Source organism: Miscanthus floridulus, chromosome 14 (genome assembly GCF_019320115.1).
Source record: "Miscanthus floridulus cultivar M001 chromosome 14, ASM1932011v1, whole genome shotgun sequence".
In the NCBI taxonomy this organism is placed as follows: Eukaryota; Viridiplantae; Streptophyta; class Magnoliopsida; order Poales; family Poaceae; genus Miscanthus; species Miscanthus floridulus.
This window is the reverse complement of record NC_089593.1, coordinates 13,901,093-13,916,870: the sequence shown is the minus strand read 5'-3', so window position 1 is coordinate 13,916,870 and position 15,778 is coordinate 13,901,093. Positions and strand designations below refer to the sequence as shown.

The 15,778-nt window shown below is 45.7% G+C and overlaps 1 protein-coding gene across 2 annotated transcripts; it reads left to right on the top strand.

Moving 5' to 3' along the window:
• Window positions 1-8,155: 8,155 nt before the first annotated feature.
• LOC136502815 (putative disease resistance protein RGA1) lies at window positions 8,156-15,778 on the top strand. 2 transcript variants are annotated; one of them, XM_066498061.1, is made up of 3 exons: window positions 8,156-8,545; window positions 10,778-14,423; window positions 14,977-15,778. In XM_066498061.1, exon 2 carries the CDS (start codon window positions 10,796-10,798, stop codon window positions 14,399-14,401), a length of 3,606 nt encoding a protein of 1,201 aa, XP_066354158.1. In that variant the 5' UTR covers window positions 8,156-8,545; window positions 10,778-10,795; the 3' UTR covers window positions 14,402-14,423; window positions 14,977-15,778. The 2 variants fall into 2 exon arrangements, with proteins under 2 accessions (XP_066354158.1, XP_066354159.1); XM_066498062.1 differs by lacking the exon at window positions 8,156-8,545 and having other exon boundaries at window positions 9,702-14,423.

Here is a 15,778-nt window from a genome sequence, read left to right as displayed (position 1 = left end):
TAGATGGATAGATGGTTAGATAGATATATGCAGAGGAGGCTATAGGTAGAAATGGAGGAATAAACGACGGAACAGTACTGGCACAGCGGAGCGGAGAGAATATGAATATCTGCCGAAACAGTCGACCTCCATTCTTCTTCCCAGTTGACACCTCACCCGGAAAAAAGAGATTGTAATGTGAGAGAAAAAGATGTGGATCTGTTCTGCTCTGCGCAGTATGGGCGTGTGCACTCGCTCGCTGCAGGAATTCGTGTTTGAATGGCAGCGTGAGTCACAAGGACCTAAGACCTGAACTGATAAGATCGAATCTTCTTGCAGTGTCACAAAGACCTGAACTTGAAGAACCTATGCCTCGGAAGCATCTTCTGTCTTTACCTAAAGGCATAAAGCAACGAAGGCTATACATAAAGGCAAATTTCTTTAGCATATTTAAAGGCTATATAAAGGCAACGAAAGCTAGAGAATAATATATGTGAAGATCTAGAAAAATCATGACACACCATGTCAATTTTCTTTAGCCTATCCAGCCCTCCACACGCGCCGCACGGACGCTCGCAGCGTCGGTCGCCGGCGCACCGCCCGCTGCCCCGCCCCCGCGGCCTGCGTGTTGGGCCACTGCCCGCCCGGCGAGATCCCGTTCGGGCAGTGGCGGACCCAGAATTTAGCCAAGACTAGGGCCAAATTTTAGCAGCCAAAAACCTAAAGCTACACCATAATCTATATGTCACATAGAAAAACAACTATTTTCAAAAAAAATTTGCAAATTGAGAGGAGTCTCAAAGAAAGTCTGTTGTTCAGCAGCCCCCTCTTGTTCAGGAACTCGATAGAAATACGATGCTGAAGTCCGGTCCTCTTCATCTTCTAAACTGTAATTTTAGAATGTAACTGGAATAGAAACTTTTCAAAATACAAACTGCAACAAAGGGTTGAAAAATTGAAATTGGGAAACCAAATGCAAACCAGGGCTTTGCTTCTGTCTTCCTGTTCACCTGGTCTTGCTTGATTTGGCCAGCGCCCAGCGGGCAGTGGCGCAGCGCCCCCTAGCTGCCTGGCGAGCGACGGGCAGCTGAGCGGGACCGGGGCGGACGCCACTGGGGCGACGGGCAGCCACCACTAGGGCGCTGGGCAGCGGCCGGAGACCTGCCGAGGTCGAAGCCGTGGAGTTCATAGCGGAGGGGGCGAGCCGGCCAGGGCCGGAGCACAGAACAGAGGGGGCGAGTGACGACGGGCGACGCACCTGGCCGCAGACGACAACGCGGAGCAGCGCGACTCCAGATGTCAAGCATGTGAGGTGGCGAGACTCCGTCCAGACGCGAGCGAGCGCTGCCCTATTCCCTGGCTTGGCTTGGACTTCTTGGTTGGGCTGATGTCTGATGGGCCAAAAAATTGAAGAATTGCTCCCTTGTTACTTGGGCCACGACTAGGGCCACGGCCCTAGTGGCCCTAGCGCTGCGTCCGCCAATGCGTTCGGGTGCCCGGTGAGACCCCATAGGAGGCGACCTGCCGGTGTCCAGCGAGCCCGATGCCCTAATTGGCAAGACCGCCGACTACTCCAGTTGTCTGTTGTCTGCTCCGAAGTCGATTGTCCAAGCTGCGCCCTTGGAGCCGCCGCCGCGCCGCTGCCCCACCCTCTGATTTGCTGCCTCCGCACCAACATCGTGCGCGGGAGCCTCGTACAAGCGGTGGGCTAGGGAGGGACGTCGGATCCGCGCTAGGAAAGGCCTCGTTGAAAGGTCCTAATATGGCTAGAGGGGGGTGAATAGCTTATTTAAAATTCTACAAACCGACTAGAGCAATTTGATTAGTATAACAAATAGCGAAATGCAAACTTGCCCTAGCTCTACAAGGGTTGCAAGCGACCTATCCAACAATTCTAGTTGCTATGATCACTAAAGACACAATTTGCTATGTTACTACTCACTAAGAGCTCTTACACTTGCTACACTAAAGAGCTCTACTAGATGAATTTAAAACAACAAAGCAAGCTCTCAATTCTAATTACACTAAAGAGCTTGCTACAACTAGTTTGCAAGAATATAAATGAGTGAGTAGGGTGATTATACCGCCGTGTAGAGGAGTGAACCAATCATAAGATGAATACTAAATCAGTCACCGGGAGAATACCAAAGGGCAAGAGACAACCAATTTTTGTCCCGAGGTTCACGTGCTTGCTGACACGCTAGTCCCTGTTGTGTTGACCAACACTTTGGTTCAGCGGCTAAGAGGTGTTGCACGAACCTCATCCACACAATTGGACACCGCAAGAACCTACCCACAAGTAAGGTAACTCAATGACACGAGCAATCCACTAGAGTTACCTTTCGGCGCTCCGCCGGGGAAGGCACAAGACCCCTAACAATCACCGCGATCAGAGCCGGAGACAATCACCAACCTCCACCTGATGATCCTCGCAGCTCCAAGCCATCTAGGTGGCAGCAACCACCAAGAGAAACAAGTGAATCCCGTAGCGAAACACGAATACCAAGTGCCTCTAGATGCAAACACTCAAGCAATGCACTTGGATTCTCTCCCAATCTCACAAAGATGTTGAATCAATGATGGAGATGAGTGGGAGGGCTTTGGCTAAGCTCACAAGGTTGCTATGTCAATGCAAATGTCCAAGAGAGTCAGCTAGAGCCAGCTATGGGGCTTAAATAGAAGCCCCCACAAAATAGAGTCGTTGGCTCCTCAGTCCATTGAAAAATGGGGCAACCGTACGCGCCGGTCAGATCGACCGAACGCTGGACCCCAGCGTCCGGTCACGCGATGCATGCCACGTGGCCCCTGCTTCAAACATTGATCGCCCAATCTCAATGGTCATCAGTACATTTAAGTTGTGACCGGACGCGTTGCTTCGAAGTGATCAGACGTAGGACCCCAGCGTCCGGTCACTTCCAATAAGCATCCAGAGACAATTTTTCACAATCAGACGCGTCCGATCACCCCTGACCAGACTCACCCAACGTTCGGTCAGTCACCCTCTTCTCTATGCGCTGCCACGTCAGCAGAACCGGACGCACCATGTCAGCGTCCGGTCACAAAGTGATCCAGCGTCCGGTCGAAGACCGATGCCAGCGCCTTCACTGCTTCCACTGACCGAACGCTCCAGTTTAGTTGAGGCCAGCGTCCGGTGCACTTTGTGAAAATCTGTCTTTTCTGTACAGGGCGCCGATGGCACCATCGGACTGTCCGCACTCTACGGGCAAACACTCCACCGGTGAAGTTTCTTACCCTTGCTCCCAAGTGCTAAATACAATGTGTATCACCTTTGTGCATGTGTGTTAGTATATTTTCACAAATATTTTCAAGGGTGTTATCACTCCACTAGATCCTAAATGCATATGCAATGAGTTAGAGCATCTAGTGGCACTTTGATAACCGCATTTCGATACGAGTGTCAACCCTCTTAATAGTATGGCTATCGATCCTAAAAGTGATGACACTCTCTAAGTGTGTTGATCACTAAACCGAAAAGCTCCTATCAATTTCACCTTTGCCTTGAGCTTTTGTTTTTCTTTCTCCTTTTCCAAGTCCAAGCATTTAATCATCACTATGGCATCACCATTATCATGTCATGATCTTCATTTCCTTAACTACTTGGAGTAGAGCTACATATCTAATAATCACTTTGATAAACTAGGTTAGCACTTAGGGTTTCATCAATTCACCAAAACCAAACTAGAGCTTTCACTCCTCCGAGCAGCGGGCCGGGGAGAGAAGCCGCACGAGAAGGCTCGCCTGCCTACACCGGATCTGCGTCGGGAAGGGCTCGCCTGCCTATGCCAGGAGGGACTTCGCTAGATCCACGCTGGGGAGGGCTCGCCTGCCCACGCGGGGGAGGCCTCACCTACCTGCGTCGGGGAAGAGAAGCCAGGAACACCGCCAGTGGTTGGTCATGTGGCAGCGACGCGACATCAATGAACCCACATCGGCCGTGATGTGGGCACCACCATCTTCGATGTCTCCTCCTAGGGAGGCTTGTCATCGGGGGTCATGTGGCATGCTGCGGCTTCAGGCATTCCATGCTAAAATCCCTCGCTGCTGTCGCCGTTGCCACCCGGACTCGCTATCGCACCACCTCGTCCTCATCCCAGCACCTCGTCAGACCGCTTCGTCTTCATAGGTCCTCTCGCCTATCGCCGCCGCAAACTCAGCCTCGTGCCGACACCGTCTTATTATCGTACCCTCAACTATAGTAGCTGAATCAAGGTTTCTGACTCTACGCCATCGGGTTGCTCTGGATCCTTCTGACTATGAGCTCATCAACCGTCAGATCATCACCTATCTCCTCTGTCGCCTTGTGAGATGGGGCCATGACTCCTTCAATGCTACCAGCCAGCGTCTACGTGCTGAAGTCTGTGGTTCAAAAGAGTTGCTCGCATCACGATGACCTTCAATCATCGCCACCGCCACATGCTTTAGAGTCAGAGTGGAGCACCACCTTCAAGAGATGGGCTCAAGGTAGATGCTATCACTGCGTCACACGAGATCATCAAGTTAGCTCCTACAGGGATGCTTTTTGATGCATTCGATGTCGCCGCCCAGGGCATAGGGTGCGGCATTGCCATCTTCGCTCCACCTCTTCTACTCCATGGGTCAACTCTTCTTCGGTGCAACCTCACCATCATAAACAGTCGAAGAGTTGGGCTAGTGTTGTGGCCATGCCTTCACCGAATGAATGTTGCCCTACACTGTCATCAAGCACTATGACTTAGTCCATGGTTGCACTTCTGACAGAGTCTTTACGATCGGAGCTCCAATAGTTGGTTCTAATTGTTTGGAGGAAGTATTGCGTCCCCTTAGGGAGGAGACTTCTACTATCAAGCTGTGGCTGTCATGTTTGGCCAACCATTTGGAGTTTGCAGAGCCACATGCAGAGCATACTTCTTTTTCCAACATGTCTGAGCTCTTCGGCCCATGTTTTCCTATTCGTCGCTCGCCAACACCGTCAATCCTCACTTCTCTTGTGGTGGCCTGTACACCTTCTGACTCTTTTGGGCCTGAGGAGACATATGTGAACACAGCAAACCCTGTCGCCGATGAGTTGGAGTTTCACACAGTGTTGAACCCTGACAATAATGAGGTGGTTGATGCAGAGATTCGCAAATGATGCCCATGGGGCAAGCCACCGAGATGCCTTTTGTGACATCGTCGACCCTTGCTTCTCTTGTGGAGGCTTGCGTGCCTGTTGACTCCTTGGTGTGTGGGGACACATCAGATTCCATCAAAGGCGAGATGACCATAGAGAAGGTTGTTGCGATGCCCTCGATGGCCTCGTTGCTATAGACCGTCACCCCTGTTGAGGATATTGTTCTGGTGGAGGATGCATCTGATGATGAGGAAGCTATCTCACAACTGACAATTGAGGACCCCATCTTTCTCATCACCATTGAAGACATCCCTATGCATTCTGTGACCGACGTCATGAAAGAAGTCATCATCAACATTGAAGACAACCCTTTGCATTCTACGAGTGAGGTCAACGAAGAAGTACCCACGACATTACAGGATCCATCAAGTAATGCAACTTCTTCAATGGCCACAGCTATGGAGAACGATCTGACATGTCCTCCTATACACCTACCTTCACCATCGGCTACACCTGCAAGATGTCGACGCAAGTCCTATGATAGATCTTCGCTTCGTTGAAGTGGCCGCATTGCACAACGCAATGTGTTAAAGGATTTGGGTGTTGTTGGGAAGGATGTGAAGCTCAACGAGAGTGCAATGCAAGAAATCTTAGTTTGCCTAAAGGAATTGTTGCCACCAGACCTCCTCAAGCCACTCATGAGTTTAATGGGTCGTGCCTTTTGGGACTTTGTGGCGGAGGCCTCTCTACATCTTCGTTAGGGGTCCTGAACAACGGCGCAATTGCGACTTTGGTGTTTTGACGACGACTGTTGTCCGTGTGATGTGTGTCACTTGGCTGACTACTGCGGAGGAGTTTATGGAGGTTCAGATCTTTGGTGTGCATTAGTGTTTGTATTAGTTGTTTCGGTCGCCTTAGTTGTGTTGTTGTTGTTTTGTTGTGTTGTAGTTTCGTTCTACTACCCAGTCTGGGTTTCTTCTTTTTAATATAATTGGCAGCTCTCCTGCATGATCCGTTTAAAAAAAAGAATATTTAAGGCCTCTCCCTAAAGACATAAAGCAACGAAAGCTTGTAATAATTTGGATAAAATTGGGATATTGGAATAAAATTGGGATAAAATGTTTGTAATAATTATGATAAAATTGGAATAAGTACAAATTATGACAAATGTTTGTAATAATTTGAAGTTGCATATTAAACCTTGTAAATCAATAATTTAGTTAGTTCCATAAAACCTTCACAATGTCAACTTTGTTTTAGTAAAATATCCACTAAATAGAAAAAAAAATCTTAAAGTATTTTTCCATATAGAAAGATCGAAGATGCATTCAAAGGAAATAAAATATCTTTAAGGACACCATAAATTGTAATTTAGTATAAATCCTTCATCTCTCTAAATAAAACAGCAGAACTGACAATTAAATATATTTATTAATTTTAATACATCTGGATCAACGCTCTTCTCCTTGTATCAAGGTAGTATTCATCAAACCGGAATCTCTCTCCTATTAGGTTCATATGTTGCTAACCTAAACTAGCATCCTCTTTGGATGAAAGCTGTTAATACTTTTAAGGGTAAAGTAGAGAACAGCATAGTAGAGAAAAAAATTACCTGATTGGCTTTTTTTGAACTGTAATTACCTCATTGGTAAAGAAGTAGACAGAGTGACGATGGTCAATTCAGAGTCCCAATCATTAGGTTGTAGTTGTTAACCTAAACAACATCCTCTTTGGATGAGTGCTCAATACATTAATATCTGGACTGGAAAATAGAGAAAGTCAATAAGATAGCAGAGCAAAACAAAATTGAAGTGTCATGGAGATGATGTCCTTCCACATCACCGGTGACGTACAATGCCGAGAAGGTACCGCTCATGTAGGGAGGGTGATGTCGAGCGAGTGGAGAGGGGCCTGCTCACGCGATGCCGTGAAGGATGTGAAGCGCCACATGGGAGAGAGGGACGCGCTGAGGGTAGGGGAAGGGTGCGACATCACCAGGCGCGAGGAGATGGGGGGCGGGCGCGAGAAGAGGTCCGTGAAGGATGTGAAGCGGCGCGTGCGAGAGAGGGTCGCGCCAAGGGTAGAGTAGGGGAAGGGAGCGACAACGCCGGGCGCGAGGAGAGGGGGCCGTGTGTGAGAAGAGGGCGCAGCGCTGAACAAGGACGCGGTGTCGATAGGGGACACGGCTCTCGCTTGGATGAAGATAGGAGTGAAGATGGGAGAGTGGTCGATGTTTCTAGTGCTAGATAGTTTCTAGAGAGTATAATTAATGCAGATAGAAACTACTATAGCTTGTGCATTGTGAGTGCCATAACGGCGGCTTTGGGATTGATTGATTGATTGCATCATTTTATTGGGAGGTCGGACGGGGCATCAGTGAAGTTAGCCTTAAGGATGGCAACGGATCGGGTTTGGGGCGGATATCCGTGGGTTTTGGGTTCTGCGGATTTGGGTTTGGGGATGGTTTTTCACCCACGGTTTTCGGGTTCGGGGCCCCGAAACCAATCGGGTTCGGTTTCGGGTTTGATTTTCCACCCGTGGATATCCAATGGATATCCGAAATAAATCATTTGGAATTAAAACTCATATTTTATAATATACTAATAATAATTTGTTTACTTAGATTATTAAATTTATTGAAAGTTGACTCATGAAAATATTTATTATTTGTTGCCTCTTGTTTATACATGTGAATATGTGTATATATATCCGCGGGTTTCGGGTATCCATTCGGGTTTCGGGTATCCGTTCGGGTTTCGGGTATCCGCGGGTTTGGTTTTGGTGATGGATTTCCACCCGAATCGGTTTTCGGGGCGGATTCAGGTTTCAATTTCGGGTTTTGGTTTTGGGTGCACGGAGACTCCACCCGACCCGAACCCGACCCGTTGCCATCCTTAGTTAGCCTTGCTAATTGTTGGATGCCGTTGGCCGTAGTTTTCCTTTAGTTTACGTAGGTCGTCCGCAGTCCGCACCCGTGGGGCTTGGGGCATTGACGCATTGCCTTCCGTCTCTATATATTCACTCACCGTACCTTGGAGGCTTGCCACATCTTCTCTGCCATCTCTCTCTCTCTCTCTCTCTCTCTCTCTTAAGCACAGACAACCACACAAGCCAAATAACTAGCACTTTTATCAAAAAAAAGAAAAGAAAAAACTAGCACCACCTTCAACCATTCTCTCACGAGCACATACACACACTCAAGAAGAAAAAAAAACAGCTTCATCTTCATCATCAGTCCATCTCTCTTGAAATCCGATCACACGCCAAAAACTCCGGCTTCATCCCCCATCTATCACTCCAGACACACAACCTCGTCTTCCGTATCCCGATTAGCCCGACATCACCTTTGCATCCTCGTTTTCTGCCCATCCGCCGTCGCGCTCTGCGCTCTCTGGGCAGGCAGCAGGAGCTCTATAGCCCCTAGTGTGTACAGACCTCTCCAGACTCCAGCTCCAGGTAATCCTCCTCCTCTGGCTGCAACGATATCAATTTTTTTTTGAATGTAATGCAACGATATCGAAATTAAGGGTGGAATTTGGATGTCCAGTTATATTTTTGTCCGAATCTGTATAGATGTATCTGAATAATCCGCTTTTCCTTATTCTTTCTGTATATGATTCCGGAACCGTAGAAAAAAAAGGGAATATCGGGCTGTTAATTATCAGTATATGTGAAGAACAAGAAGCTAGTGAAACTATTTAACAGCTATTTTTATGACTAACAATATTAGTTTTAGTATTACTAATGATGTATCCACTAATACTATTTAAAATTATCTCTATAACTAATGGCTAGTGATATTGAATTTAACATTCCTATAGAAATATTACGTTTAATTTAATATTGTTTTGATTTATTTAATTTAATATTCCTAGAGTTTGGTATAGTTTACTTGCTCAACTTATAGATCTAGCAAGTTATTTATTTAACAGAAAAAATAGCAATCTTAAATTATGTTCTTCCCCAACAATATACTATAATAGATTTCTAAAGGATTTTGCATTGGGTACCGCAAACTATGTCTAACCAATATTTTTTTAATAGTTTCTTTGTCTCCTACCGCTTTCCTATCTAGAATCCTTTGTTTTGTTAGTTTACGTTCCTCTTGACCACGAAAATTTACAAGTTAGGATAGGATATTTGGCATCTTTTTATTTTTAAGGAGCTATTTTACTATTATGTTAGAGGACACTTTTTTATTTTTGCTAAAAATCGAAACAGAGAGTTGTTTTTACAAAATTTCTGGAGATGCTCTAATAGCTAGGGACAGGCAATTTTCAAGACACTGAACAATAGAGCGTTCTCATCATCCTACCCCTCTTCCAGTAGTCGGCCCAACATTTCAAACTGCATAAGGCCTCCCACAGCACACTAGCCCAAGGCCCAAGAGTCACGGCCTCGTTGTTGCAAGGCTCCAAAATCAAGAACTTAAAATTCCAAGCCCTCAAACTTTATTAAAAACAAAATCCAAGCCCTCTCCGTCGGCTGACGGCGGCGACAACAGTGTAGCATGCGCACGGCGGGCGACCGGGTGAGGTTGGGGGGGGGGGGGGGGGGGGGGGGGGGGGGGGGGGGGGGGCGGGGGGCGCGGGGGAAGGCGCCGGGGCGCAAGGCGGCCGCGCGTGCCCACGGCCTGTGCACTCAGCGAGCCAGCGAGGAGGACCCAAGGACAAATGCTATGCGACACAGGGATAGCAAGGCAGGCGACGAGCAGTGGCGGTGGCCGTGCGTGGGATGGCGAGGACCGATGCCATGGCATGGCAACCAAGGTGCGAGCGACAAGGGAACAGGTACGACGCTCTGCAGCAACCGAACAACTAACCGTCGAAACAAACGCAGAAATAGTTGGTTTCTCTCTCTCTCTCTCTTTTACTTTAGTATACACCGCTGCTAAATCCAACACATCTCTATTTTTTTTATTATTACACCGACGGTTTCTACTAAATCCAACACCGAACTTTCGCCGCACTGATGAAACCAAATCTAATTCTAATTGGTCGGTTTGAACTGACTGAATTGAATTGGTCGGTTCAACCGATTGTCGATTGCCCAACATTATTATTGCTCTTCCAATACTATCAATAAAAAGATAATACTCGGGTGGACCCAGGAGATAAATTGACTGGAGGCACATTAGGAATAGAGATTTGGTGAAAAAATACCCTCCACCATCCAAGTATAGTCGTCCTTTGTTCCGGATTTCTCACTAACCAAAATAGAGAGCCATCACAAGATACAGAAAAGTAGTTGGAGAGTGGAAAGACGTGAGTTTTAGAGAGACTCTCGGAGATAATGATCATCAGATTAACTTCACATTTCTTGCTGTGCATGGGGGCCTTGTCATTCACTTGTGTGGGGGCACGAATGGTGAAATATAGTCTAGAATCATCCATAACAATTTCTGAGTGGCGGCATGTGTCCTCACTCGGCACTACCTAGGTCCTCCCAACTAATTTGAGTAAATATCTCGATGCGAATTCGAATATGAACTACTCGTTTTGTATTGTATTTGGAGAACATTTGGATTCATATTGGTATCTCGCAAAAATGTAGATGTCCCACTAACAAATGTACGAACTCTATTAGTGCCCGTTCCATGTCCACCCCTAATCAAAAATGTATTTGTTTTATTAAGACACACTAATGACTAATTAGTTGGTGCTTGAATTGTTGCTCAACATCCTGCAGCATCCTTAAAGCGTGCTGATGGACTTTGCCATCAGTGTGGCGCAATGGGTGTTGGGCAAGGCGTTGGCCCCTGTCATGGACGGCATGCTAGAGGCATGGGCGGCCAGCAAGAATCTTGGCCTCAACATGGACGAGCTCAAGATGGAGCTGCTGTACGCACAAGGCATGCTCGACCATGCGCAGGGCAGGGAGATCCATAGCCCTGCACTCAAGGAGCTGCTGCACAAGCTACAGCAGCTGGCGTATGACTCCGACGACGTGCTGGACGAGCTGGACTACTTCCGCATCAAGGACGAGCTGGAAGGCACCTTCGAGGCCGCCGATATGGATGCCCGAGGTGGCATCCAAGACACTGCTCTCCATGCCAAAGCTGTTGTCGTTGAGCAAGTTCGTAGAGTCGTCGGACAGGACTCCCCTGATGATCAGGAACAAGAACATGGAGAAGCGAGGCAAAGGCAGAGGGCTCAGCCCGAAGAGAAGCCTGCAGGAGGCGTGCGTAGGCTCGCTTACAATGCTCGCCATACCATCGGTAAACACTTTCTATGCTGCACTTGCTCCCCTCCTGTCCAAGCTGATGGTGACTCTGGCACCATGGAAACCACCATGCCAGCACCACAGCAAGAGAGCATAGTAGATGCCCCTGCCTCTCCTGTTCAAGCTGGTGGTGACTCTAGCACATTGGATACCATCACGCCAGCTGCGCCACAACGAGAGCGAGGTTACGTACTAGATTCGCAACATTGTTTACCTAGTAAACTGGAGTTTCTAAGGGTGAATATGTCGAGTAGAATGAAAGCTATAGTTGAGGAGTTGAAGCCACTGTGTGCTAAGGTCTCCGTCATTCTTAACCTAGAGTTACTGCAATCCAGCCGCAGCATAGCCCAGGTCATTGCTACAGAACTACGTGCTGCTCACTTGAAGGAACATGGTAATAATACACTCATCATCCTCCCCAAAAATGATGTTAAGACCCGACCCAAAACCACATCATATGCATCAGAACCTATTTTCTGTGGGCGGGATGTCGAGACAGCCAATATTATGAACATCATCACCCGAGACCACTCCTCTCACAAGGGCCTGATTGTTCTTCCAATTGTTGGTCTAGGGGGTATGGGGAAAACAACACTCGCACAACATATTTATAAAGAAACTGAAAGATACTTTGACGTCAGGATATGGGCATGTGTATCAACTGATTTTAGTGTGCCCGGAGTGTTTAAGGATATTTTGGAGTCTGAGTCCTTAGATAAACTCAGAGTGGAGTCAGAGTTAAAAGGTACACCAGAGGAAAAGATTGAACAAATATTAGCATCTAAAAGATTTTTACTTGTCCTGGATGATTTGTGGGATACTGTTAATTATGATGGATGGAACAGGCTGTTGGCACCATTTAGAAGAGGGCAAGCAAAGGGTAACATGGTACTGGTCACAACTCGGTCTCCATCAGTAGCACGAATTGTTAAAACAACAAATAATACAATAGAGTTGGAAGGTTTAGATCCAGAAGCATTTCGAGTGTTCTTCCAGTCATGTGTATTTGGTGATGATAATATGTCAAAAGAAGATCACAAAGAATTAGATGAGATTGGAGAAGAGATAATGAAAAAACTCAAAGGCTCCCCTCTTGCAGCAAGAACTGTAGGTAGACTACTGAGGAACAACCTGGATCATAATCACTGGAAAAGAGTCCTAGATAGTAAAGAATGGGAACTACAAACTGGTGACAGTGACATTATGCCTGCATTAAGACTTAGCTATGATTTTCTTCCTTTTCACCTGCAACGCTGTTTTTCCTACTGTGCCTTGTTTCCGGAAGACTACATGTTTACTAGCCAACAACTCATTCACTGGTGGATAGGTCTAGGTATTCTACAGCCTGATCCACCAAACAGAACCATCGAAGATATGGGATTGGTCTATTTGGATGAGTTGGTTAACCATGGATTCATCAAAAAAGATAATATAAGCAGTACAATTAATCAGTATAGTATACATGATGTCCTACATGATTTGGGACTCAAGGTTGCATCACGCGAATGTCTTAGCTTAAATTCCTCTAATGTGGTGCCAGCAGAAATTTGGCCATCTGTACGTCACTTATCTATCATCATAGATGCTGTAGATGATGGAACAAATGCCTATTTTATAAGTGGACTAAGAGAACTACTATTAGGGAGAAGATTGAAGATTGATAACTTACAAACTTTGATGGTGTTTGGAAAATTTGATGAAAATTTCACTGTTTTTTTGGGATATTTGATAAAAAAAGCAAGTGGTCTTCGTGTTGTTTACATGGAAAAGAAGCAGTCTGGCATGGATTTTCCAACACTATGCCATCTACGTTACCTAAGGCTTGGGTGCAAACATAATTTTGGAATTCATCTACCAAGCATGCTTTCTAGGTTTTATCATTTGAGGATTCTGGATCTACAAGAATCATCTCATTTACCCAGAGACATGAGCAACCTCACAAAACTAAGCCATTTTGACGTCCGTTATGATGGTTTGCACTCCAACATTTGTAATGTGGGAAAGCTACACTTACTGCAAGAGTTAAAGAGATTTGAAGTCAAAAAAGAAAGCACCGGGTTTGAACTAAAGCAACTAGAAAAATTAAATAAGCTAAGAGAGCTTGGAATTTATGACCTTGAGAAAATAAACACAAAAGCAGCAGCAGCTGAAGCAAAACTGATAGATAAACTATGGCTGCAAAAGTTACAATTGGTCTGGAGTATTAGTAGGGTGCACGATGTGGAAGGAGAAGGACTGGTTCTTGAAGGGCTTCAACCTCCAAGAAATCTTGAAAGCTTGCACATTTTTTGCCATGGAAGTCACTCTTGTCCAACATGGTTGGGTAAGCAGCACTCCCTCAAAGCTCTACAGCTTCTTCATCTAGACCGTGTCGACTGGGAACTGTTTCCATCACTGGGGCACATGGAGATGCTTCGTGATGTAATACTGGAGTCTATGCCCAGACTAAAGGAACTTGGTCCAGGGTATTTTGGCAGGACGATAAAAAGCCTAACGCTAATTGACTTGACAGGACTGGAAAACTGGGTTCCAGGAGACAATTGTCATTTGTTGTCTTCACTGGAAAAGTTGAGAATCTATGGATGCTCTCCCCAAGTGTCGGGATACCCTCTCGTGAGTCTGTTCATTCAGCATTCCTCAACCCTAAGATGGTTGGATACAGATGACTTCACTGGAGCCCTTGCTAGGCCCACCTGCAGCATCCTCTCATCCTCCCTCACCAGGCTAATCCTTCATGGAAGCCAAGAGGTGGAGCGCTTCACAAAGCAGCAAGAGGATGCCCTTGTGCTCCTCACCTCTCTCCAGTACCTCAGATTCAATCAATTTCACCGTCTGCTGTGCCTACCTGCTGGTCTGCATAGACTCAGCAACCTTAAGACTTTGGACATCTCCATTTGTGGTTCCCTCGGGTCGCTGCCCGAGAACGGTCTGCCAAGTTCCCTCCAGGAGTTAATTAGCAAGTTCAATTTTCAGGCGCTAAACACGGCGTGCATAAATTACACCCGCGATCACCCTGGGATCAACCTACGAATCTTGGAGCGCCCTAAGCAATCCTATAATTTGTTTAATCTTGGTTCCAGTCCCCCCTGAGCTTAACTGGAAGAAAAGTTCGGTAAGTACGACAAGTTAAATCTATTTTTTGTGCAGTCAAATGTCCTCAATTTTATGCATCTTTAAATGATTGCTTTTCCTACTTGTGGCTTCTGTCGTTCCACTTAGATTGATTTGAGGATGTATGCTCTGAATCACCATAAAACTGCTTTTCTTTTCGGTTAGAATTTGATGTGAGACATGATTATATATATATATATATATATATATATATATGAGTTGATTTCTTGACCCTGCAAGCTTACGGAATCAAGAGAGAAAATAAACTCCAGCTTTTGAAACATGATAGATAAGTTTTTGTTGTGCAAGAACATGCTCATTGTTGCAACAATGTTCATTCTAGTAAGATTTTCCTTTGGATTCAGAATAAATACACAGCTTTTCGAACTCATGAAACTTATCCAGCAGTTCAGTTCAGAGAATTAGTAAATACAGTTTTAGTTTTCCTTTTTCCGTTATGAGTTCTGATAACTATATATGACTGCCATTTCTATTTTTGTTTGCTTTTTTTTACCCAACGGAATATTTATCATTTACTTTGGTCTCTTGTGCAGAAAGAGCTTTCTTTATTTAATGCTCTAGTAGCTTTCAAAACGTAACTCACACCTGCTTTTCTCAACGAGGCATCAGTGTTTGGCTACTTTCCAAGGTCAGGCTTAGGGGGAAAAAAGAGCTTGGCATAACTGTGCAATCAGCAGCCACAAAATAAATCAACCAAAGAAAAATGGCAAATGAGAAGAGATTCATCAGTCTGGCAGTTGCAGACAAATGAGACAGATATAAGTTATGTATCCACAGTATTTGACATGCAAAATGTCTTGAAAATTGGTTCAGAGGAAAAAAAAGTTTGAAAGAATTATCTCCTTTCAGAAATGCACTTTCAGTAATAAAGAGTATACAGACAAGGGAGTGGTTTCATGAAATTTCCTCAGTTTCCGGGTACTGCAGTGGTTCAAGGAATTTTCTCAGTTGGCAGGTTCAGGACAATGCGACTTGGTGATGACTGATGACAGTGTTCATTGGGTCTGAAAACAGAGGGATTACGTGGTTTTGGTACTTAATGCTCCCGTGGAAGTCTTTTATGGTATTGGCGTTTCCATTGACCAAGGATAGGATGCTATATATATGGTGCTCATGCTAGTATGCTTTCCAAGTGTGATCATGACAAAACCCCATTGGACATATGTGCGGATGTACCTACTGTTACTAATAATGCAAGATATGGAAATGGACCGTGTTGGTCCCGTGGTTTTGTACTCCTCACATTAAGGAGGTTTTTCCACGTAAAATCATTGTCGTTGCGCACTGAACTTTGAATTCTTGTCGCTTTTCTATCGTCTGAATCCTTCATGCAAT